Source organism: Juglans microcarpa x Juglans regia, chromosome 1S (assembly GCF_004785595.1).
Source record: "Juglans microcarpa x Juglans regia isolate MS1-56 chromosome 1S, Jm3101_v1.0, whole genome shotgun sequence".
Classification (NCBI taxonomy): domain Eukaryota; kingdom Viridiplantae; phylum Streptophyta; class Magnoliopsida; order Fagales; family Juglandaceae; genus Juglans; species Juglans microcarpa x Juglans regia.
This window is the reverse complement of record NC_054595.1, coordinates 20,537,938-20,563,641: the sequence shown is the minus strand read 5'-3', so window position 1 is coordinate 20,563,641 and position 25,704 is coordinate 20,537,938. Positions and strand designations below refer to the sequence as shown.

Below are 25,704 nucleotides of genomic sequence, written 5' to 3'. Positions count from 1 at the left end.
TATTTTGTATACTTGGAACTCTTACACACTCTACTCGAGCAGGTTTGCTTTCCCCTTCCCTACCCCGAATCTCCCAAATGTTGGATGGACATGATTTTATAACTAACTGTTGGGAATCCAGATGTGAAATTGCATGTTTTCGGCTAAAATATTCTTTGGCCTGAACCATAGCACTTTGCCCAAATTTGGCCGCTGATACCTCTGTTTATGTGTGCGTGCATGAGTTCGTGTAAATAGCATGTTGTTACATGATCCGGACGAGTTGCGTGCAATCGAGCATTACTAGTTATTTTTAGCCAAAATTTGACCAGAAAATTTACTTTTTCTAATTTAGTTAGCTACTTTTCAACACCTCCAAATAACAAACTCTTTTAAATCTATCATTATTTCATTAAAATATCTATTTTAGTCTTTTCATTTATTTCAATTCTAATGGTAATTGGATATTTATTCCTTGGTAAAAAAATGCACATTAATTTTTTAATATTCATATTATTTCAATGGATATAATTTTTTAACCGTTTTATTTTTTAAACGGTGATATTTTTTCAATAGATATTTTTTTATCGGCTATATTACTCTTATATTAAAATTTAAAGTCAGGTGTAGCTGTCAAAAAACAGAATAACACAACGTCAAACAAATCCCAAAAGGCAAAAGAAATAAAAGGGATGCACAACTGAGAGAGTCGATCAGTCACAAAACCTTCTCTCTCTTCCACCTCTCTATAATCTCGAGCTTTTGCTTATGGCAGTGAACAAGCTGCCAAACCCACAACCTTTCAAACAGACTGACTGCTTGCTGCTGTAGTCAAACCCCCAAAATCCCCCAACCAGCCTCAATTTCCACCTCCAGCTTTAACCCCCCCATTCACCCTTTAACCAAAAGTCTTTCAAATCGAATCTAGTTTCAAAAAACGAAAAACAAATACCACTAGTTTCAAACAATTGAGTAATGTAGTTTTCCTTGAAGGGGTCAAAATATAGTGGGTTTAGAAATCTCAAACCTCTTCATAGTGGATGTAAAATATTGACTTAATTTTATCCAGCAAATACAAAATCAAAGAAAAAAGATGCAGAAACACACTAATAGTGTTGATATTGTGTTTCGCACACCCTTGGGCCAGACTCCAAACAACTTAGGTCTTCATGACAAGCCCTGCAATGAGAAGGATGAATGCAGCTTGAGAGGGTGGCCTGGGAGTCGGGAGCCTCCAATGCCAAAGTCAGTAAATATTTTTGAAATATAGTAAATAAGTAAGGAAACTTCAAAACTAGTGAGAATCCTTGTACATGGGATTAACTATTTATACTATAAATTTGGTGAGCAAATCAAGTCTGTTGCTATGGGATCTGGAGTCCTCGTATTGTTCATTCTGTCAGATTCTTTAAATGTGGCGTGGTTCTGCAACGGTTCCATTAATGTGGTGTGCTGCTCGGGTGACAGGGCCATTAAATGCGGCGTAGTTCTCCAACCTTCTTCTCTTGGTCTGTTCTTCCCCTGGTCCATCCATGCTTTCTCTGTTAGTAGATTGACGATCCTCCGCATGTTGCGCTTGCCAAGTGGGCGAGCACTTGATGTTTGGACATTACTCGAGGGATCTTAGACCATTGAGTCCCGGTGAGTCCCATCTCCTATTGCATTGTCTCCTTCCTCAGGTCGTGTACAAGGGGTTCTCTTAGCAAGTCGGGTCTTTTCTCTTTTGTCTTGGGCTAGGCTTGGCTGGGCCTCCTTGGCCTTGAGTAAGGGAGGAAATCCCCTGTACAAACAGCATCAAGTGAAGGAGAGCAGCCCAAGAGTTTTTTTTTAAGAGAGAGCGCACTTGAAAATGGTGGAAATCCCCTTTGCTACAACCCAATAAATGAAATGAAATGCACAAAATAGAGATGAAATGAAGCTGAACACACGAGTTTGGGCGACCTCTATTTCCAACTGGTCAAGGGCAAGTTGGGAGCTGGGAAGAATACAGAGATGAGAGGAGCATCAATAGCGAGAGAGCGGACGAGAGAGAAATTACTTCTCACCAAAAACATTGTAATATTTTTTATCTAAAATAATAGATAGCAAGCTGAATCTCTTGGCCAAATTTAGAGCATTAATAGTAGCCTAGTTATTTTTTAGCTAATATTTGATTAGAAAATTCATTTTTTCTAATTTAGCTAACCACTTTTCAGCAATCCCGAATGACAAATTCTCTAAAACGTATCACTATTCTATTAAAATATCTATTTTGGCATTTTTATTTATTTTAATTCTAATGGTAATTAGAATATTTATTCTTTATTAAAGAAGCACACATTACTTAAGCGCAGTAATTTACAATAAATAATAAAAAAGTCCAAGGATGATAATAACAAAATCGGTGATTAGAGTGATGGCCCAGTGCACTACCAAAGAGTCCAAATTTGCAGATATTTTCACTAATAATCATACCAAAAATCCAAACTGGAAACGAAAGGCAGGAAAATAGAATCGAATAGTGATGGACAATCGCTTGGGAGGTTCTGAACTGGTAAAAGAAAACAATGAAACCGAAAATAATAAAACAACCCAAAATAAACGGACCGAACAAACCGAAAATAAAATACACGTGCCAAAAACAATGAATATTTTAATGTAAAAATATATATAGCCAGCTGAATCTCTTGGCAAAATTTGGCCAGCTGAAATAGCCCAAGCCAAAAACACTGTAGATATTGCCAGTTCATTATTTGCTATATTTTGAAGGAAATGGCCATACTTGAGCTAACATTTTACTTTATATTCAGCCCACTACTAATGCTCCAAGCCAATAAGTTCCTACCAAACATCCACTGGTTTTGAAACCTTTCCTTTTTCAAGCTAACTTCTCATAATCTGTAAGAGGATTCAGCCTCATGTAGTGGAAAGGCCAAAAAATAAAACAAATTCATGTATAAATTATAGAATATAATATCAGGATCAAGGGGTGAAGAAAATCGGCGGCAAATGCCTTTAAATTACCAAGAAGAACCAGCAGCAAAGCATTCAAAGAGGCCGCACGCCATATAACATCAGAAACTGTTGGTATATTACATAAAACTTTGTAACAACAAATTGGGATACACAACACTACCTTGCATTGTCACCAAGAATCTACTTGGACAAGTATTCCATTCGGCTCTTGATCGTGACCTTCTTCCTCGTTTCTGGATCAACTTTATCCAGGTCTGAAGCAGTTCCAAGATAACCATAAAAGATCCTTGTTTTCTCTCGTGTCTTCTCATCCACCTGCATAAGGTTTGGGTTTTTCTCGTCGTCTCTGCTAAACGTCAAGGGCTTTACACGAGCCCAAGCATTCCGTCCATGATTTTCTTTCTCGAAGAATTCTGCAAGCTGCATGGCCTCCTTGAGGCCTAATTGATCACCAGAAAACTTAACCAGTGTTATACCCAGATGACCATCTTTCCCATACACAGACTTTGACTTGCCACCCCCAAATCCAAGATCTGAAACATGAACACAAATGGTTTTTTTTTTTTTTTTTTTTAAAACATAGTTGTCAATAAACTTGTCAAAAGGAATCCATTAATTCATAGTTAAGAGTGCATAACAATGCACAAGGATCATCGAGGATAAATGTAGAATTATCTTCTCAGATTCCACCCGTGATTGAACTCCATATCAATGCATCACAATACAAGGCAGTTTCCATAAACCACAAGTGATAAAACCACCGGTTTCACATACTCTAAAAGAAAACCAAGGCCCCCCAAAAGATCCACTATCATTAGAATCTTAACAGTTCTCACTGGATGCCTACGTGGCTGGGCAAAAGAAGCATAAGAACAAAAAAAACAACTCTACTATATGAAAGCAAAACACAGCATTTAAGTACAACTGAAAAATATACTCAGAAAATGTCTCAGATAGGAGATGAGGAATAAACAAAACATGCAAATCGAGGCACTATAAATGCTTAAAGGAATCAGTAAAACATTATAACGCCCTATAACACAGGACAGAACGTAAAACACCCTAGCAATAACTATTATGTAACAGATTATCCAACACTGACAGGAAAATAAGGAACCGACTATCCATTTACAAAGGCTAGGATCATTGAAATACAATTTACAGACCATTAGGTGGTTCTGCCTGAACAAACAAAATCTAATTAGATTGGCCAGCAACTACTGATGTGGGAAGCTTCAACTTCCTTGTTTTAGCTCTTTGATCAGTAAGTATTAATATATAAGTCAAAGAAAAATCAAATTCTTTTTATAAGTGAGGAAAAAAATCGCATTCTAACCTAGATGCTTGCTCAGAAAGCTAGCAGGCCCATTTCATAAACATGGAAGCAGCATCCATCATATCCATCATTACCATAGCAAGATGCCAAAACAATCACGACAATAAAGCATAATAACCTCAAAAGAAATAACTCAAACTACATCAAAGACACTGCTACTGCAGGACTTGTGTACTTAACAATTTTTGTATCAATGTCAAGGTAGGGAATAATGATAAAAGTATATATCTTCAATAAGATCTAAGCTAGTATCCTACTGCTTTCGTAACACAACTGCACAATAGCTGTCATTGACATATTCATCAGTCAATGAATAATCTCTGTTTTTTTAAAGTAATCAATCAAATTAATCTAAGTTATGATTCCTAGTTCATGATCAGTGGATATGTGTAAACGTATAAGCTGTTATGATCAAACTATCAAACTGATTCAGGTATCGTGGACGGTGAATTCCTTTTCGGACTTTCAGTTGGGGCAACAAACACCGGCACATTGGATATCTCTCACCTCTTGTTTGCAGATGACACACACTTTTTGTGAGGCTAAACAAGATCATGTTGGAGCTTTGTGGCCTCTTGTTTGCTTTGAAGCCGTCTTTGGATTGAGAGTGAATCTAGCTAAGTCAGAAATGGTCCCAGTGGGAAATGTTACTAGTATGGAGAATTTCCTCCCCATTGGGTGCCTCATTCAAGGCTAAGTCTATTTGGGATGGGCTGATTGAAAAATCAAGAGAAGGTTGGCAAGTTGGAAAAGGATGTATCTATCTACCTTGATCAAAAGTACTATTTTCAACTTGCCTAGTATTTCTTGTCCACGGTACACACCCCAATCTAGGGAGGCAGGCTGGGAGTATGGAATCTGCTGGTTTTCAACAAGTCTCCATTAGGAAAGTGGTTGTGGAGATACCAAATAAAAAAGGGGGGGCCTTATGGAGAGCCGTAATTGATTCTAAGTTTGGTGGGGCTTGGGGTGGATGGTATTCGAATAAGGTGAGTGGAGCACATGGGGTGGGGCTTTGGAAGCATATTAGAAGAGGATGGGGTGCTTTTTCTAGGTACACTTGCTTCAAGGTGGGTGATGGGTCCAGAATTAAATTCTAGCATGATCTCTGGTATGACAACAGGTCCTCAAGGAAGCCTTTCCAGAAATCTAACATTGTATTTTCATCTTCACACACTATTCAAAAGATAACAAGTAGTTCCACTAAATAGGAACTCAGCTTAATATATTCTCACTGACCACATAATTTATCTATTACAGTTCACTTCCTCTCCCAAGCATTTTTTTTGTTTTTTTGTTGGGGAGAGAGGGGGGTGGGGTGGAGGGGCTAAAAGCTCATCTCCAAAACCTATTCAACTTTTCTTGACTCAGCATGAGGAGGCCATTAAATGTTCAGAACACAAGCACTGATTCTAAACGTCTGAATCAGTATGGATATTTTAATACTAGTGAACTTTTTTTATTGGCACCACTCATTTGAGAACAAAGTCCCGACTAATCCTAGGGGTGCACAGACTCTTGGCAAGAACTTTCACACAAATGCACCTCAAGTAATTCAGGGCGAAATTCCCTCATTCCGATAGCCCCTAAAAATTGTTTGCGCCTAAGGGTAAAACTGAAGGGAGCATACCAACAAGACCAAGGCTTTTACCATGAAACAATCCCTAGGGGTTAATGCCAGAGACAACACTTGGGAGTCAAATCTCATAAAAAATAAAAATAAAAATCAAAGCCAAGCATGAACTTATGTGAATGTTAACCAATGCTTGGAGAGAGTGGAGTTGGTGGACCCACCAGATCCAGAAATAGGTTAACGCATTTTGGAATTAAGTAGACACAAATGGCAGCTTTGGGAGGTTTGGATAGTGAGTTGAGACAAGATGAGATGAAAGTTGAATAAAATATTGTTAGAATGTTATTTTTTAATATTATTTTTGTTTTGGGAGTTTAGGAAAGTTGTAATGATTAGATGAAATGAGATGAGATGAGTGAAGAGGCTTCTTGTATCCAAACAACCCCTAATCATGATTTAAATACCATTTCCTGTAACAAAAGTACAACCAACGGATCACGTGGATATAGCATACTGAAAAAGATATAATAAGCTGATCCAAATCCAGATGTTTGGGGATCTGCCTGTGAATTAGTATGTTGACTGAACCAGTAAGGAAGAGAAAATGTTCGGAAAGGCACATTCAACAGATGCAAATCCACAAGGTGAAAATCCAGAGGCTTGCATCGGTGGAAAACAGCACCCCATTTATAGACATGAAAGAGGCACACATGTGATACCCAAGATTATGTAGATTGTGAGGTGATCTACAGGCATACATTGAGTCCCACATTAGAAACATACCAAGTCAATCTAGGCTATATAAACAATTAACTACTTTTGTAGAATCACACAAATACAGATAGTGCATCAAATCATGAAATAGAATAAAAGGCAAGTTAGTAATGCCAGGTGGCATACGGGTACTACAACTCCCCGAAGCAGTTCGTCACTTACTACGCCCTTCCTCATCTCGGGTGCCTAGGTATCCACAATGTAGGCTCTAACAAATACATCAGGGTATTTCAATAGGGAAAATTATGTAGTTTGTGATGTGCATTGTGTGGACACATGCAAGTCCCATATCAAGTATATACAAGGCTGATCAAGCTACATAAATGCTAATGGGAAACCCCCAATGGTGACTGGTCCTTTAATATCATGCAGATCTAGCTAGCGCACCCCCAGGTTGCACTCTCAATCAATTATAACATAAAAAGAAAGAAACAAAAATCACCGGAGGAAGAAAAAGATGAGGAAATAGGGGGCAAAGGGAAAATTGTACAATCTTACTGGCAGTTGGACAATAACAACCATAAAAAGGGCCTGCAATTGTTTTTTTAAGTAATAGTTATTTCATTAAAAATACTTATAAAAAAAATTTCTTTCATTAAAAACCCAAAAGACGCAACCCAAGTACACAGGAATCATACAACAAAAACCTATCTTGAAAGAGAAAAAGATAACAACAAATTTTCAAACAAGGAAAAGCATGGAATCAGATCTGTGGTGTAGGTAGTAACAAAGAGCTTCAAGAACAGACAAAAGCTCAAGGTAATAACCAAGAGCTTCAAGGCGAGATAGAAAGCTCAACAGTAAGAAATGCAACTCTTGCAAGTACATCCATCAACAGAAATAATCTTAAATCTTGGTTATTTAATAAAGAAAAAGCTTAGACCCAAACCAAGCACCAGATCGAGCCTATTATTCTGTTAGTAGTAAATCTTGGCCACCAAGTTCCAATAATACATAAATAAAGACTTGGCCACCTCTGTTAATTTGGGGCCTCACATAAGCTCAACTTGACACAGACCTCATCCATAATCATCTTTAACCATACATTAACAACAATAGAATTTAGTAAGCAGCCAACCAAACTGCACGGACCCATTCCTTCTAAACCACACCTCTAATTCTATACATTTCCTACCAAGATTTAAATACCTAGAATCAGCCTCCTTCAAAGTGAAAGGTTTGGAGCACAGTGCCAAGTGAAGTCATCCATTTGAAGACCTGATATCTCTCTTATAGCTAGCATCATCATTCTATGAACCTTCAATAGATTGATACAATTTTCTGTCATTGTATCTATTTTTATTTTTAATCAGGTGATTCTCTTATATTCGTCTTATTTATATGGGCTAACCTATAAAAAAAAACCTATCAAAAATTTATATGGGCTATGCCTTTTGTGTTCTTCACCAAAATTTTAGATTACCCATAAAGGTTTTCCAAAGAACCTCACAAAACCAAGACATTCCTCTCAGGCTGGTTTTCTGAAGAAAGGAATGCTTGTGACATCTTATCAAAGCAAATAAATCTAAAATTATAAAAAAAATATATATCGTTAGAAGGGTAGCATGACAACTAAACTGGAGAGGTTTGCATATAACTTTTCCCTGGAATGAATATCCCTTTCTTGATAAGTAGAACAGATATCCCTTAGAATCTAATAAAGTTCATTATAAAAATATCATATGCATTCTGCTATAGAGGACGGCTGACAACTAAACTAAGATCAGATGCATGCCTCTGACCTACATGATCAGGGACCAACTTTTTGCAGGGACATTTTTATACAAATAAAATAAAAACGATAATATATGGAAGGGCACATTATACCTCTAATTTTATTATCCATTGTTTTGTTTCCCAAACCCTCCATGCGCCCATCCTTAGCCTTTCCCGTAATGGTATTATGAATAATCACCAGAGGTGGCCATACAATCAGATCATCCTGGTTTGCTATGGCTTCGTCGGCAGATAGAAACTGATATGCCTTTGAGCTATCAGGAGGCTTCGAATAGTTCCACCCCATTAACACGCACAGAGCTTTGTGTAAGCCCAAGTGATCCAGAAGCAAGTCAGCACTATCTGAGTTGTAAGCGTGCATTATGAGGCCATGCATGTCCTCATAATCTTTTGAAGACCTGAAATAATGCATACCAAGGGCATTGAAGAATATATTTCAGGCTTTCCTCTCAGATAGCAGTATCTGCCTACAAGTTTCAACTATAAGGGGGAATGAAGGCAATTGATTCACCAGTTTAGAGGAATAGTCAAGGCAAAGGTGAAAAGTCTAGGTATCAGGACTAAACAAAATCGTAGACTGGAGCTAGATAACAAGCATTAATTTATCAACTGCATTACAGGAACAATACTATATACAACAACAATAAAGTCATTCTATTGTGTGCACCCAAAAACAGGAAAAAAATAAGCCTAGATAATTATAAATGAGTTCATCTCTACATATGGAAAGATCTAGTAGAAAGTTAAAGTGAAATAATTTGACTTTCATTTGGGCGTGATACCACAATTTTCTGCAATGATGCTCACCTGATGTGATGGATTTGTGCCTCCAAATCATAAAGAAAGAGTAGCACACAAATTGAAACTAGGGATCTCCAAATGCACACCAAAAAAACATGTATTATCATTCTTATAGACAGCTTTATTTCCATTAAATAAATAACAATAACGCAGCATGCCATCCATGAGTCACCAGAATCTGAGTGAATATGACCTACATAGAGCCAACAAGTTTAAGTACCATAACCAGTGCCAAATAAATCCATTCAATACACCAGCACAATTCTTTCTCTATATCTTTATAATGAAGCTGCAGTATCTGTCCATAGACAGCACCATAAAATGTTGGAAATGTTTAGGGATCATAGGAATGGACAGCAAATAACTAGGAACACTTGATAATTTAGTTAATATGGAATCAGTTTACGGCCAGTATTGCAGTGGATATAAGGTTTGATTTCTGTCAAATAAAACAAAAGGGCAATCAGCTTGAAACAACAGCACATAATGGCAGTTAAATACCAGAAGAAAAGGACAATTACAGTAATTGAACCCGTGTTCAATTAGATCAGACACAATCCAAATCAAACAGACTGATAAACTAATCAATACATCATATTCCACATCTTATGCTCTACCACTACAACCTCTAACTTAACTTCAAGACACTTTAAATATCATTCTATCCGTTTGATTATCACTTATAAAGCTTAACATCCATGCTTTATACACAATCGTCTTTTAAACAAGTGGGGTAAATGACTTGAAAAAAAAGGATTATTTCTTTTTGATAGGTAATCAAGAAATTTTATTCATAAAAAGAGAAGGCATAGCTCAAGTACATAGGAAATATACACAAGAAGGACTTAACTATGGTTTACAACCGAAAGTAGAAAATCATGGACATTTAGTCCATTAAAATCAATGGCCCCACCCATAAGAACAAGGTTTTAAAAAGGAGAACTTTAAGCTCTCATCAGTTGTCCTCTCGCGATCCTCGAAGTTTCTACCATTTCTTTCCAGCCAAATGCACCAACACATACATATAGGAGTCATTCTCCATATTGCTGCCACTTGTGGATTACCTTGGAGGCCTCTCCAGCTTGTTAGGAAATCCAACAGCCTACAAGACATGACCCATGATAATCCAATCCCCGCAAAAAAATATCCCACATGGTCCTGGCCACCTCACAATGTAAAAGTAGGTGGTCTACTGATTCCTCATTCTTCTTACACATGCAACACTAGTCCAACATTATTACCCCATGTTCCCTCAAATTGTGTGTAGTAAGAATCTTGCCAAGGAGGCTGTCCAAACAAGAAAAAACTGCTTCTAGAGGAGCTTTCGTCTTCCATATATTCCTTCATGAAAAAGTGGTCATACTCGAGCTCATTAGAACTTGGTAGAATGATCTAATTGCGAATCTACCTTTCTTGGAGGGACTCTAGCTGATCTTGTCTATGGTACCCTCAATCACTTTTACGGAATATAGTAAAGCAAAGAACTCGATGATAACCTCCAACTCCCAATCTCGTGCAACCTTAATGAAATCTACATTCCATTGAGAGGAGCCGCGAGAGAAGACCAAGAGATTAGCTACTATTGCATCCTTCGCTCATACAAGCTTAACAATGATAGGGAATGTGTCTTTGAGGCTTTGTTCATCACACCATTTGTCGTACCAAAATTTGACACGAGAACCGTCACCCACCACTATATGTGCATGTCTTAGACAGATCTCCTAGCATTTTCTAATGTTTTTCCATAGACCTATATGGCCTGTGTACCTCATTCGAGCACCATCCTCTCCAAGCCTCACCAAACTTGGAATATATAGTTGTCTTCCATAGTGCCCCCCCCCTCTCTCCTTTTTCGTGTTGGTACCACTACAACCATTTACCCGAAAGAGCTTGGTTGAGCCTAATCAAGTTACGGATCCCAAATCCACCCCCAAATATTGGTGTGAACTTTTCATTATTGTCATGGAAGCTCTCGGCAAAATTATTTGAGGCCTTGTGAAAGGTGGTTTTCTCTATGGCTTCTCGGCACGGAATGATGATTACGGCTCTATTGATATTTCTCATTTTCTTTTTGCTGACGATACTCTCATCTTCTATGGAGCAAATCTTGGGTACATCCAATCTTTAAGGGCTCTTGTCCTTTATTTTGAAGCTGTCTAGGGTTTGAGAGTTAATCTTTCAAAGTTTGAATTGGTGCCAGTAGGGGTTGTCCCGAATGCCGTGAGTCTAGCCCGTCTCTTGTGATGTAAGGTACCTTCTTTACACATGAAGTATCTTGGCTTACCGTTGGGTGCTTCCTTCAAATCAGAGAGGATTTGGAATGCCGTGGTTGAAAATGTGGAGCACAGCTACGCAGATTGGCTTCTTGGAAGAGGTTATACTTATGAGGTAATTAAATTTAAGCAAGATTATAGCTAGGTATTAAATTTAAGAGTTCATTTGCGTTCTACGACCACACGATGCTATGGAGCATCAATCCGTTCTAGGACGTCTTAAGTGTCCAATCTTCACTTCCTCAAAAAAAAAAAGTCTATCTGCAGTTAGTTTTTAATATGTAATTGGAAACTTTATTGAGGAAAGCAAAAGACATAGCCCAAGTACACATGATGTATACAAGAGAAACACTTAATGCAAAGAAGAAAAATATACAAGGAAATCATAAAAACTTGGCACATTAAAATATATAACAGCTGCCCAGAGAAACAAACTATTGAAGAACATTTTAAGCTCTTCCATCTTCCGTTGACGATCACGGAATGATCAGCCAAACAGAGGCTAGGTCTGCTTCCTTCCCACGACGTCCTTTCAAAATTTCTATAATTCCTATCCCTCCAAATACACTACACTCGACAAAAAGGAGCCATCTTCTACACCACATTAGATATGCATGTAGGTGTGGGTGTGAGTACACTGCTATACATATTGCCTACGAAAATCAAAAGCATGGAGCCCAACCATTCAATTGCTCCACAGGTCTCGACACATATTCCAGGCAGAAAACAAATTAGAAATATCAAATTTGTGGTGACCTTGATACTATAAGCCACTTATCAAACAACTGACTACAAACGGCATCCAGTTATTACAGATGGCAAGTAACAGAATAAAGGGTGGGTAACCCCTAAATATGCATCTAATCTGTTAATGCATGAAAGAAGATAACGATACAATTGCAACTCTGAAATTCTAAATCAAGTATAAACATTCGCAACTATGCAGTTGGGAACTAATTCAAAATTAAAAAAAAAAAAAAAAAAGCCATAAATGAGATCTGATTGAAGGCTGATCACTGCACCATTCAACAACCAAGTTACAGAGTACAAACAAAAATTTAAAATACAAGAGATGATGCGATCATCAGCACCATTCAACAACCAAGTTACAGAGTACAAACAAAAATTTAAAATACAAGAGATGATGCGATCAAGACAGCATGACTCCAATGCAGTAGACATTAGACAACACAGTTACTCTACCACTGATTAAAACACACAGATCTGAACCATGCATACTGGCTCATCATGCACTGGTAAGCATACAATTTAATATACTGAGATTCGAATGGGCTAACATTGAATAAATTATCTTTCCAAATCTACCCCAATCCTACTAAAGCACAAAATGTGACTGCACAAGCTTATTTTCATGCATATCCCACATGACTAGTTCCGAAATAATCAGGCCTGCTAAAATTTCAAAAAGTAAGATTTAGTGCAAGAAATGGTGCCCCTAGACAACAATAGCTGTAAAAAAGAGAGCATTACGACAAGTTAGCCAGCATTAACATTGATTGGAAACTTGATACATTAAACACGCTTATTCACAAAAATTTACATATTCACAAATACCAAAAAAAATAATCTGAACAAAGCCCTAGAAATCAGGTCATAATCATTGGACAGCTTTATGCCCAGGCATAGAAGCACATATCAAAGCTAATACCTTAATCCATCTCCAATTAATTGCTATCATTCTCTACATCTCTAAAAAAATAAAAAATAAAAAAGAAAACTAGTTGCCATCATGATTGCATGCACCTATCATAATAGGAAAAGAAATATATAAAATACATAAACACTAAAGTAACTCACAAATTCATCATCCAATCTAGAAGCTGATCCAGTGCTACATATCTGTACTAATATTAAGTAGTTACAAATCAAATATGATTATAACTACCTAGATAGGGACTACAAATCAAATATGATTATAACTACCTAGATAGGGACTACAAATCAAATATGATTATAACTATCTCATAAAAAAATAAAAGAATACAAAGATCTGCACAGCTAGGTGAAGTAACTGAAAGAAAGCACATACAACATAAATTGAGCAACTATATGGTCAGACTTTCACAGTTTACAAGGCACTGAATGTTGCAAACAATATAAGATGACAAAAGAAGCAACTACATCAATTATAGCAATCCTATGTAGGGGTGAAAGTTGGTCGGTCCAGACCGGAGAAACCGACCGGGTCAACCCGCAAAACCTGCAATCAACTCGTATAACACAAATAAACTTTATTTTAAAATTTTATTCCTTTTTTTGTTATTAAGAATATGTGATATTAATATTAGTATTTGACTATATTATATCTCAAACTATTAAACTTTTTTTGTTCATATGTAATTTTATTTTATCAAAATATTAGTTTTCTTATATATCCTTGGTTTGGATATTGATAATAAAATATTTTATCATGAATCAAGTTGTAATTGTAAATTATTTATATAGTTATCCTTGTATTATATATGAAATTATATTAATTTGGTTAAGTAATAAATATATGGGTCAACTCAACCCATATATATGAAATGGATTGAAGCGATTGTCCAAGTTAATTACTAAACAGGTCGTGCCATGTCACTCGTTAATTAAACGGATCGGGTTCGAGCTGACCCATATGGTCTAATACCCATGGCTTGACATGACACGAACATGAGCCGCGAATACGAATTGACATCCCTAGTTTAAACCCTTGGGTGCAAACAATTTTTAGGGGCAATCGGACTAGGAAAATTTTACCTTGAATAACCCGAGATGAACTTGCAGGAAACTCATCGCCAAGGGCCTGTGAACCCCTAGTACTGATCAAAACTTTATTCCGGACACCAGGTGCCAATAAAAAGAATGTATCAAAAAGTTACATAGTGACTTCTTATGGGGTGGTATGGGAGAGGTGCATAAATTTCACTTGTTAAATTGGCCCAAAGAATGTTACCCAATCTCTGATGGCAATATGGGCATCGGAAGATTGATTACATTTTAATAGAGCTCTTTTGTGGAAGTGGCTTTGCAGCTACGCCAAAGAAAGAGATGGTCTATGGAGTACAATGGTAGCCAAACAGTATGTTAATATGTGGGGCGGTTGCAACTCTAATGAGAATGGGAGTAATAGGATTAGGAGAAGGAAGAACATCCAAAGGGCCTAGGGAGAGTTTTCCAAATACCTTAGATTTGAGTTGAGCGCTTAATCCAAGATAAAATTTTGGTGTGATATTTGGTGCAAAGATCAGCCCATTAAAAAGGGTCTTCCCATATCTACTCAACTTGCTAGGGCCATAAGCATCATTGGCAGAAAATTTCCAGCTTTCAAATGGCTTTACTCAATGGGAAGAAGAGTTTATCCACACAACACAAGACTTGAAGAGGAATTTGTTTACCTATTTTTACACTTGGTTGTATTCGACCCAATTGAAACAAGGTAGTGCATACAAGATGCACTAGAGCGTTTTTAAGAGAGCCGTGTTTGAAATTAAATTTTTTTATATGTAAACATGAATTTTACTGATAAAAATAAGTAGGCCTAGCCCAAGACACGAGACGTATAGAAGAGAAAGTACCTAGCTAAGAATTAGAAGCAAGTACAAGGATATAAAACCCCTTCCCGTAGGTCAAGAATCATCCTAGGTATTTCCTATCTTAGAATCCTTGCCTCTAAAAGTTTATAGAATCTCTCGACCTGAGCTTTGATACCAAATTGTAACACCCATTCCCATAGGTCAAGAATGTCACGTACCTTCGTGACATTATGCTCGGTAAAGAGATTCGACATCATAAAAATCTCATTTATTTAATCATAAAACTTGCTTAGCATAACAAAATTTCATATTATAAAGGCTAAAACTTAATAAAGTAACATAAACTATCCTATGTGGCAATAACATTTATTCAAATGTCTAAGCATAAACTAATCACATCATATCAAATATCACCAAATCCGCTAGGAGATGCCTCCCTTGAATTTCTATTGGGCAATTTATAAGCATTGAAAACTATGTGCACACCAGTGGATGTAGCAACAGACAATGTACAATCAAGATTTTCCGGTGTTCTCACATCCAAACAAGCATAAGAACATGATATAAAAGAGTTGGTGGTACCTAGATCAAATAAGATTGTAGCATAGCGAGAAAATAATAGAAGAGTACATGTAACCACATCATTAGATGCTTCAGCATCACCAGGAGTAAGAGCAAAAACTCTAGCCGATACAGTAGTCCTCTACCTACTTCCTAAAGTGTTCTTTTTCGGGCAATATCGTTTGGTTCTCCACACTTAAAACAAGCATTCTGACCCTGAAAACAATTTCCTGGATACATCATTCCACAAGTCTTGCAAATTGTGTAGGACTGACTACCGTGAGATGGCCTCGAGTGGTTGCTTGGAGTAGGCTTCTTATTTTGTTAGGCCTTTGTAGTAGTTGTTGGCATTTCTTCTTGTTGTAAAGTTCTTTGTTTGCTCTCAAATCTTCCTCCACGAGTGGCTCAAGTGATCAATTAAGTGAAATTGCAAATCCTGAGTGGTACTAGGCGACTCCGTATCCTCGGATGTAGTCCCTGCTCAAACTTTTCTACCTTCTTCACTCCACAAATCTTGCAGCATAGCGCTCGACAATCATTGTCTCTTGAACTAACTCAGCAAATTGTCTAGCCCTTGACTCCTGAAGTGTCTAGGAAAAGAAACAGTCTAAGATTGCCGGCTTGAAGCGATCCTAGGTGATGGGTACTCCTTCACCGAGTTCCTACTGCAAAAGCTCTTGTGCAGAATACCACCACTCATCAATTGCATCCACCAACACATAGGTGGACTCTCTAGCTTTTGATCGTCAGTACAAAAAAAGCGCTCTAAAGATCTTCTCCATCCCCTTTATCCAGCTTTCAGCACTTGGAGCTTCCGACTTGCCATCAAAAGTCGGAGGCTGTTGTGGAGTAAACTGATCTAGGGTACACCCAACTTGGGGAGCCCTAGGTCCCATGGGCCATTGGCAAAAGTCCAGAAAAATCATGTGGTAGCAGCAGCCAGAATGTTTCTTGGAATGTCCGAGGGCTTAATGAGGCAAATAAACGCTTTTGTATAAAAAATTTGCTTCGTGAGTGGAGGGTGGACAACGTATGCTTACAGGAAACTAAATTGAAATATGTTACAAGAATAATTGTTAGAAGTATATGGAGCTGTACATATGTGGATTGAGCTTATCTTGCAACTGATGGGGCTTCGGGAGGTGTATTAGTGATGTGGGATAGAAGAGTGGTGGAGAGAATGGAGGACTTTATAGGGGAGTACACAGTGGCATGTTCTTTTAGAAGTGTGGAAGATAATTTTATGTGGGCTTTTGCTAGTATCTACGGGCCAAACTTGGACAACAATAGAAGTATGTTATGGGAAGAATTAGCCGGAGTATATAGATGGTGGGAATTACCATGGTGCATAGGTGGTGATTTTAATGTTGTAAGATTTCCAAGTGAACGCTCAAGAGATAGTAGAATGCGACCAGCAATGATAAAATTTTCTGAATTTATTTTCGACTTGGATATAGTGGACATCCCTCTCTTGGGAGGGGTATTCACGTGGTCAAATAATCATACGTGGTCTAGATTGGACAGACTTTTAGTATCCTTGGATTGGGAAGCTCAATATCCAAAAGTATGTCAAAAAAGGCTGTCTCATCTGTGCTTGGATCATTTTCCTATTTTGCTTGATTGTAGTGGTATCCAAGGAGGGCGTAGGTATTTCAAATTCGAAAATATGTGGCTGAAGTCTGAAGGTTTTGTGGACAGGATTCGGCAATGGTGGTCCTCATATCAGTTTGATGGAACCTCTAGTTTCATTCTTGCAGGTAAACTAAAAGCTCTAAAAAACGACTTGAAGATTTGGAACACACAGTCTTTTGGCAACATATGGGAACAAAAGAAGTCCATATTGGAAGATCTTCAGGAGCTAGAGAAGACACAGGAGGGCCGAGCTCTTTCCTTGGAAGAAATATCTCGAAAGTCAGAGGTAGTTACTGAATTAGAGTGTCATTTTGCTAGAAGAGATTTCGTGATGCCAAAATTCCAGATCTTTGTGTTGGGGAGGTGTTGGGGAAGATTATAACAAAACCCCAAAACGCATTTGTATGAAGAAGGCAAATCCTAGATTTAGTCCTCATTGCCGATGAGTGTCTAGATAGCAGACAAAAATCTGGTAAATCGGAGATCTTATATAAGTTAGATATGGAGAAGGCTTATGATCATGTTAATTGAGATTTCCCACTCTAATTGCTTGGGAGGTATAGGTTTGGGGAGAGATGGTGCTTGTGGATTAGATGGTGCATATCAACAACGAGATTCTTTGTGCTGGTAAATGGTAGTCCAATTGGCTTCTTCAATAGTTCGCAAGGTCTAAGACAAGGGGATCCACTGTCCCCACTCCTCTTTGTTATTGTTATGGAGGCACTGAGCAGAATGACTTCGACGTTGGTTTGCAGTGGTTTCATGGCTAGATTCTCGGTTGATGACCCCACTAGGGAGACTATTAACATTTCTCATTTGTTATTTGCAAATAATACACTTATATTCTATGAGGCAGAACAAAACCAATTGCAGGCATTGAGGGCACTCCTACTTTATTTTGAAGCGGCATCGGGTTTGAAAGTGAACCTTCAAAATCTGAATTGGTGCCAGTTAGCAATGTTCGTAATATCAGACAATTGGCTAATACTTTAGGATGCAAGGTGCTACCTTACCTATGAATTACCTACGTTTACTGTTGGGGCCTGCCTCAAGGACAGTAACAATATGGGATACAATGATCGAGAAGGTCGAGTGTAGTTTGGCCGGTTGGAAGAGACTGTATTTGTCGAAAGGGGGCAAGATCACTTTAATCAAAAGTACTCTCTCTAATCTTTTTTTTTTTTTTTATAAGCTACTCTCTCTTATCTATCAACGTACTTTTTTTTAATCTCTATTCCCAATTCCAGCAAGTGGAGACCCGGATTGAGAAACTGTACAAGGACTTCCTTTGGAGTGGCATGGGGATGACTTTAAATTCCATCTAGTCAAATGGACTAAGGTATGTTCCCCACTTCCCATGGGAGTGTTGGGTATTAAAAATCTAAATACTTTCAATAGGGCATTACTTGGAAAATGGTTGTAGCGATATAACACGGAATCGGAAGCTCTATGGAAGTTGATGATTGATTATAAATATGGAAGTGTGTGTGTGTGTCTTGGGGGGGGGGGGGGGGGGGGGGGGGGGGGGGGGGGGGGGGGGGGGGTTGAAGTAGTAGAGAGGTAAATGGGCTTGACGAACTGGGGATGTGGAAACATATTAGTTGGGGATGGGAGGTGTTATCTCGTCACACTAGACTTGTGTTAGGAGATGGTTCTAGAATAAAATTCTAGAGCAACATATAGTGTGAAAATAATACACTCAAAAATTTATTCCCTTCAGTATTTAGGATGGCATGCAAGAAAGAAGCTTCAGTGACTGATTTTATGGTAATAGCTGGGGATCAAATACAGTGGAACATAATCTTTAGCAAGGCGGCTCAAGACTGGGAAGTTAGTAGTTTTGAGGATTTCTTTCGACTTCTGTATTCTGTGAGACCGAGCACCTAAGGAAATGATAAGTTGTGATTGGTACCGGCAGGTAAAGGCACATTCTCGGTTCGATTGTTCTATAAGTCTCTCACACAAGTGCAGAACACTCAGTTTTCATGGAAGAGGATCTGGCGTAATAAGGTGCCTCCCAAAGCAACTTTCTTTGCATGGATAGCTTCATTGGGAAAGATCTTGATGACGGATAATCTGCGAAGGCGCAGGGTGGCCATATTAGACTGGTGTTGCATGTGCAAGAAGAGCGGTGAAACTGTGGATTATCTTCTATTGCATTGTGATGTTGCTAGAGCGTTATGGGTTGAGGTGTTCAGCAGATTAGAGGTAGTGTGGGTTATGCCCGCCACAGTGGAGGCGCTCTTGGCTTGTTGGACAAATCTAGAAGGTATTCCACAAATCAAAGCCGGCCGTGTGGAAGATGGTTCCTATTTGCATTCTATGGTGCTTATGGCAGGAGCGGAATGACAGGACGTTCGAAAACAAGGAGCAATCATTTAAGGATCTTAGATCTTTTTTAGTTAGAACGTTATTCCTATGGGCCATAGCTATAGATTTTAATGGTTTAAACCTGCATGATCTTCTTGTTTCCTTTTCTCCTTCCTAAATAGGTGTTTTCTCTTGTATATCATCTTGTGTACATGGGTTATGCCTATTCTGTTAATACAATAACTTACTTATAAAAAACAAACAAAAAAAAAACAGCTAGAACCCCAAACTCGTTGTATTGTGATTCTATGGACTCAGGACAATGACTGTCGAATGCTATGTTGCAAAATTTGTGCAGTTGTTTTGTTTCGCGAGTTATCTAATTCCTAATAAAGTGAAGGCGGCAAAAAAGTTTGACTGGGAACTACATTCGAGGATACGAAGTAGACTAGTACCACTAAGAATCCACAATTTCACTAAATTGATCACTCGAGCCACTCTTGTGGAGAAAGATTTGTGGGCGAACACATAGCTTTACAATCAGAATAAAAGCCAATAGCCAATTCAAGGGCCTAACAGAAACAAGAAGCCTACTCCAAGCAATCGCCCGAGGCCATCTCAAGGTAGTCAATTCTACCCAGTTTGCAGGACTTGTGGAAAGATGCATATAAAAAATTGTTTGCAGGATCAGAATGCTTAAAACAAGTGTGGAGAACCAAACCGTATGGTATGAGATTGCCCAAAAAAGAGCACTTTAGGAAGTGGGCAGAGGACTACTGCACTAGCTAGAGTTTTTGCTCTTACTCCTGGTGATACTAAAGCATCTAACGATGTGATTATAGGTACTCTTCTATTATTTTCTCGTCTTTTATATCGTGTTCTTATGCTTATTTGGATGTGAGAACAATAGAAAATCTTGATTGTATACTATACGTAGCTACACCCACTGGCCAACACATAGTTTGCAATGCTATACTTCGAAATTGCCCAATAGAAATTCAAGGGAGGCATCTCCCAACGAATTTGGTGATATTTGATATGAAGGAATTAGTTAATGCTTAGACATTTGAATAAGTGTTATTGCCATATAGGATTATTTTATCTTTACTTAGGCCTCATTTGGTTACGCAGTTCAGATGAGATGAGATGTTTTGTTGAAAGTTGAATAAAATATTATTTAGAATATAATTTTTTAATGTGATTTTTATTTTGGGAATTGAAAAAGTTGAATTGTTTATTATATTTTGTGTGAGAATTTGAGAAACTTTTAATGATGAGATGATATAAGATGAGATAAGATAAGATGGTTTTATATATCCAAACCGGGCCTAAGTTTTAGCCTTTATATTATTAAACTTTGTTATGCTAAGTAAGTTTTATGATTCAATAAATGAGGTATTTTATGATGTTAAATCTCTTTACCGAGTATATAATGTTACGAAGGTACGTGACATCCCAAACCTACGGGAAGGGGTGTTACAAAGGAAATCATGGCAACTTCGCCCATTGAAATCTATAACTATTGCCCACACAAATAGGTACGGATGAAGAGAGTTCTAGTTCATCCACTGATTGTTCATGATCTTTGAAATTCCACTTATTTCGTTCCCTCCAAATACATCATAGTAAGCATATTGGGACCATTTTCCACACAATTGCAACTTGGGGATTGCCATGTAATCCTCTCCCATTTGCAAGAAGATCAACCACCCTTCTAGGCCCATGCCCCATGCAAGGCATGCCCAAGTTACCTTGAATAAAATACCTTAAGAGCGGCTTTCTTTATTTGGACGACTGTACTTGGAAAGATCCTTACTTTGGACAATTTAAGAAAGAGACATGTTATTGTAATAGAACGATGTTGTATGTACAAAATGAATGGGCAATCATCAGATCATCTCTTACTCCACTTTGAGGTAACTACAAGGTTTCATGTTGTCATATTGGGTTCAAATCATGTCGAGTATGGGTCATACATAAGTCATCCTAACTAGGCCAATTTAATTCAATGATTCAAACCCCTCAACCCTACTCCTACAATTTCATATTGAGTTTGTGTCTGGTTCGCAAATTGTGATAAAATAAAAAATAAAATCAGCTCTACACGTCATGTGTCAGGTTCAAGTCGTGTCAAGTTGAGTAAAGGTTGTATATTAGTAAATCCTACTCGACCCATTTAATTAACCAATCTAACCCCTCAAATCTAGCACATTAACTCTGTGTGGGGGTTGTGTTGAATTCACGAGTCATGTAGAAAATTACCAACCCTAGTTCACTGTGCCAAATTGTTCATGCTTTGTTTGATGTGATGCATACGGAGTGAAATAATTGCTCGAGGTTTTGAGATCACAAAAGAGCTCAAAGCATTGTTTTTCAATTCACTTTGCCAATGGATAGCAGTGGACCCATGTACATCTAACTTTAGTTTCTAGAATTTACTTGATCTCTTTTCCTTTTACGCTCAGAAGCATCATGTATACACCCTTCCCTATGTACTTCAATGATGTTTGTTTCTTCTTGATCAAGAATAAAAGCTATCTTGCTTATGAAAAAAGCACGACTAAAGTTACTACAATCAAAAATATAAAAAGTTTGTTGAAAAAAACAATTAATGCATATTGCATAGATCTCACAACCACCTTTCTCAACTGCATATGTAGGTCAAACCAAGATATATAAAAGCCAGGAAACTTTCTCAAAAAGCACTATAAATAGCTGACACATAACAACAAGCTGCTGTTTAGGCAATGAAGCAATAATAATATCATACACCTAAATCCAACTTTCACACTGGGCACCACCAAGGGTGTTAGCTCAATGGTCCTTGGGTTAGTCCCAAGTGATTTATCAAGCACTAGGCCCTAGGTTCAAATCCGAATATAGATTCATCTTAAACTATTAGTATTAGCTGCCTAAGGATCCATTGAATTTCCTAATAGGGCTAGGATCTAAGCTATGGCTCAAACCCGACTTGAGGGAGTGCCAGCGGATTCCCGTTGTTTAGTCCTCTCCTGTCCGATTCCCAACAGATAAGATGCCACTATGGTCACGCCCAGGTAGGGAATTCACCTCTAGTTGCCCCATCCTACCTTTTTCAAGGGGGAAAAACTTTCGTATTGGGCAAACAGTAGTTTCAAAGGTCACAAAGTATAAACCTAATAAGAGAATACCTAAAAAGTTATATAAGGAAATGGAAGCGACAAGGAATGAAAGATTCCCCTGTTAAAGTTTATATTCTGAAATAGAGGGAAAAGACTTCCTTGATAACAAATAATTTCTTACCACACGACTTGTCAAAAAAAAAAATCTAACTACATGACAAACCAACCAAGTAAGATTGGTCATCATGAAACAGCAAAAACTAGATATATACTATTGAATTCTATGTGCACACACACAAACACAATGCTTAAGCATTAGCTTTCTTTCTTTCTTTTTGATAAGCGACTCTTAAGCATTAGGATTAAAAAACCTACCCACAATTCCAAATGTTGCATTAAAAACTATAGGCGATGATCAATTTTACTCATTGCGTGAAGTGTATTGTAACGACTTGGAGAAAACTTTATCCATCTGTGGTTTAACCTCAAAAAGCTAGTCAATTTGAAAGTTCCCTAAAATTACTTATAGCTCAGTTTCCTTCACTTAGTAATTTGTCAATGTGGGACTTAGCACCCATAACCACCTTGATAACTTACCCACTTTGTGGGTTATTCATATTCCCAATATGGGACTGGGGTCTTACATGTGTCCACAAACTACAGTAGGAAATCCCACATGATGTCAAGATCAACTCTTCAAAGCCCCTCTTTCAACACAGCTTTATAGATAGACATAGTTGACAAACTTGCCACAGCACAATCTCACGTTGTAACTGGATTAACCATGAATAAAACAGCCCATTATGGAAATTAGTCCTTGAATCTTGAAAATCCACCTCAAAGTAAGAAATACCGAGAGAAAAATAAATGGAACTAACTAATTAACTAACAACAACTTAATAGATCCTTATATATCACATGAATTCCTAATGCATAGACCACTGCACAATGCATGGATCTCTTCATGGCTCAGCTGAACGATATGTACAAAATACTCTACTTATTACTCAATCTAATAGATTATACGAGTCACATACAAGAACGGAACACCGATCGAATACTCATCCCAACTCATACGAGAGAGAGAGAGAGAGAGAGAGAGAGAGAGCCCATATATTTCCAAACTCTCTCCACCTAGCCCATCTGGTATGACTCTTATCCGTAGGTCAAAACGTATAAGGCACCAAGGTACTACATGATATGTTACATAGACTAAAATCAAATGATATGGTCAAGAAGAGTCAAAATCACCCGCACTACGAAATCTTTCGTCAAGATCCACTGTTATAATCATGAAGATTAAAGGTTTAACCAAATTAGTATCCAACTGTCCTAAGGTTTTTGGATCAATGGTTGGATACTATTATAGACATAGTGTTAAGTCATTGAATACTGATAGATGAGTGAAGCCGCCAAAAGGAAAAGAGCTACTATTGGGTTAGTATTGATAGAGTGAGCCTCTATAGAGTCGGATTCGGAAGCATGATGAAATATTATGATCATGAGGATTAAATATTTAACTAAATTAATATCCAATAGTTCTATAACTTTTAGATAATGGTTGGCTCTTTAACATCTACCTATTTTTCCCTAATAACCTATCCCAATCACAGCAGGGTTTTTTTTATGAATAAAAAAAACGTATCCATGGCTTTTTTCAAAGCAAAGCAGCGAATTTAAAACAAATAAAAGAGAAGGAAATAAATGGATCCAACTCGACTCAAGCACACCTGCCACAAGCAATGCATTGAAGCCGCCCATGCTTTCCTTCCTCTAAGTAATTTTTCCTTTGACTCGCATTCTCATTGACTAACTTCGCAAGTTGAAGAAACACCGCCTTCAAAGCGTTCTGATCAACTTCAAGGTGCTTTAGACCGACATTATCACCACCACCAACCTTCATGTACTTGAATGCCCTATATTCATCACCCTGGTCAAACGGACCACTGGTTCCCGCCCAAGACTCGCCCCGGTCACTGGCGGAACCGAACGGAAGCCGGTTCGGGTGGCCGTGCTGCGCGAACTCATCCTTCTCATCCTCCTTGGTATACTTCCTCTTCATCGATCCCTCGGCGGCCCCATGCCCATCGAGTCCAAGCGAATTCCAGTAATCCCGATGCCTACTAAACCCTCTGGGACTCGCAGGCGGCGGAGCCGCTTATCAAACCCACCCAATTCTGGCCCACGGCCCATCGGTAAGAACCTCCCGGCGGGGTCTATGTGAGGCCGCGGCGGTGTAAAATCGTGGTAATCGAGCGGGAGAGCGAAGTAGGACCGGACGCTACCGTCGGCGAGAACGATGGTCCGCCGCTCCAGCATGTGGAAATCGTATGCCGGCAGAGGCGGAGGGCCCAGAGCGGTGGGGTCCGGGAAGGGAAACGATGCTCCGGGTGAGGGGATTGGACCCGGGGCGGAGTGAGGGGTCGGGTTCGTCTTGGGTTTATGATGGGCCAGGCTTGGGGTCGGGGCGGGTTTCGGGATGGGTTAGACGGGGTTTTGCCGTGCTTCGGAGCACCGGATTTTTTAGTATAATCGGAGGGAGGCTTATCGGATTCCCACTGGGATTTGCGTTGAGGGAGGAGGCTGAGGATGAAGAGGGTCTCTTGTGGCCATGGGATGCGCTTTTGTTATGGTTACCTCCGGCCATCGTAGAGGCGTGTGGGGATTGTTTCTTCTATCAGATCTGATTTGCGGGTAAGCACCCTGCCACCCGCCAGGGTATAGGTTTTATGAGTGAGAAAAAATAATGAAATTTATGAATTGTTCGTCCTTAGCTTTGACTCCACATTCGTAATGTTTTTACGCAGAACTCGTGTCGACGTTTGGACGAAGGTGAATTGACATAAGATAAATATAAAAGTTGAATTAATTTTGATTTTAAAATTTTAAAAAAATTAAATTATTTATTATATTTTATATAAAAATTTATAAAAATTATAATTACAAGATAAGATAAAATGAGTTTGAATGAGTTTTGAATCCAAATATCCCTAAATCAAATGGACAATAAATTAATTTATTTAGAGTAATACTTTATAATTATAATTTGATTAATAATTGTATATATAAGATCCATTATCAATTTTTTTAATTCAAATTTTAAAGTTCAAATTTCATATTTTGTCAACGTATGAATGAT

At 38.2% G+C, this 25,704-nt stretch overlaps 1 protein-coding gene across 1 annotated transcript; it reads right to left on the bottom strand.

Annotated features, from left to right (window-relative positions):
• Nucleotides 1-2,898: 2,898 nt before the first annotated feature.
• On the bottom strand, nt 2,899-25,357 carry LOC121245915 (protein SUPPRESSOR OF GENE SILENCING 3 homolog). The gene is made up of 3 exons (XM_041143827.1): nt 24,296-25,357; nt 8,445-8,752; nt 2,899-3,467 (listed from the first exon to the last, which is right to left on the bottom strand). Exons 1-3 carry the CDS (start codon nt 24,625-24,627, stop codon nt 3,115-3,117), a joined length of 993 nt encoding a protein of 330 aa, XP_040999761.1. The 5' UTR covers nt 24,628-25,357; the 3' UTR covers nt 2,899-3,114.
• Nucleotides 25,358-25,704: the final 347 nt, after the last annotated feature.

Coding starts and splice junctions, on each gene's coding strand:
- LOC121245915 (XM_041143827.1), bottom strand. CDS start 24,627: ATGAAGAGGAAGTATACCAAGGAGGATGAGAAGGATGAGTTCGCGCAG. Junction 8,753..24,295: donor CAATGCATTGCTTGTGGCAG/GTGTGCTTGAGT, acceptor GCATTATTTCAG/GTCTTCAAAAGATTATGAGG. Junction 3,468..8,444: donor AATGGATAATAAAATTAGAG/GTATAATGTGCC, acceptor TTCATGTTTCAG/ATCTTGGATTTGGGGGTGGC.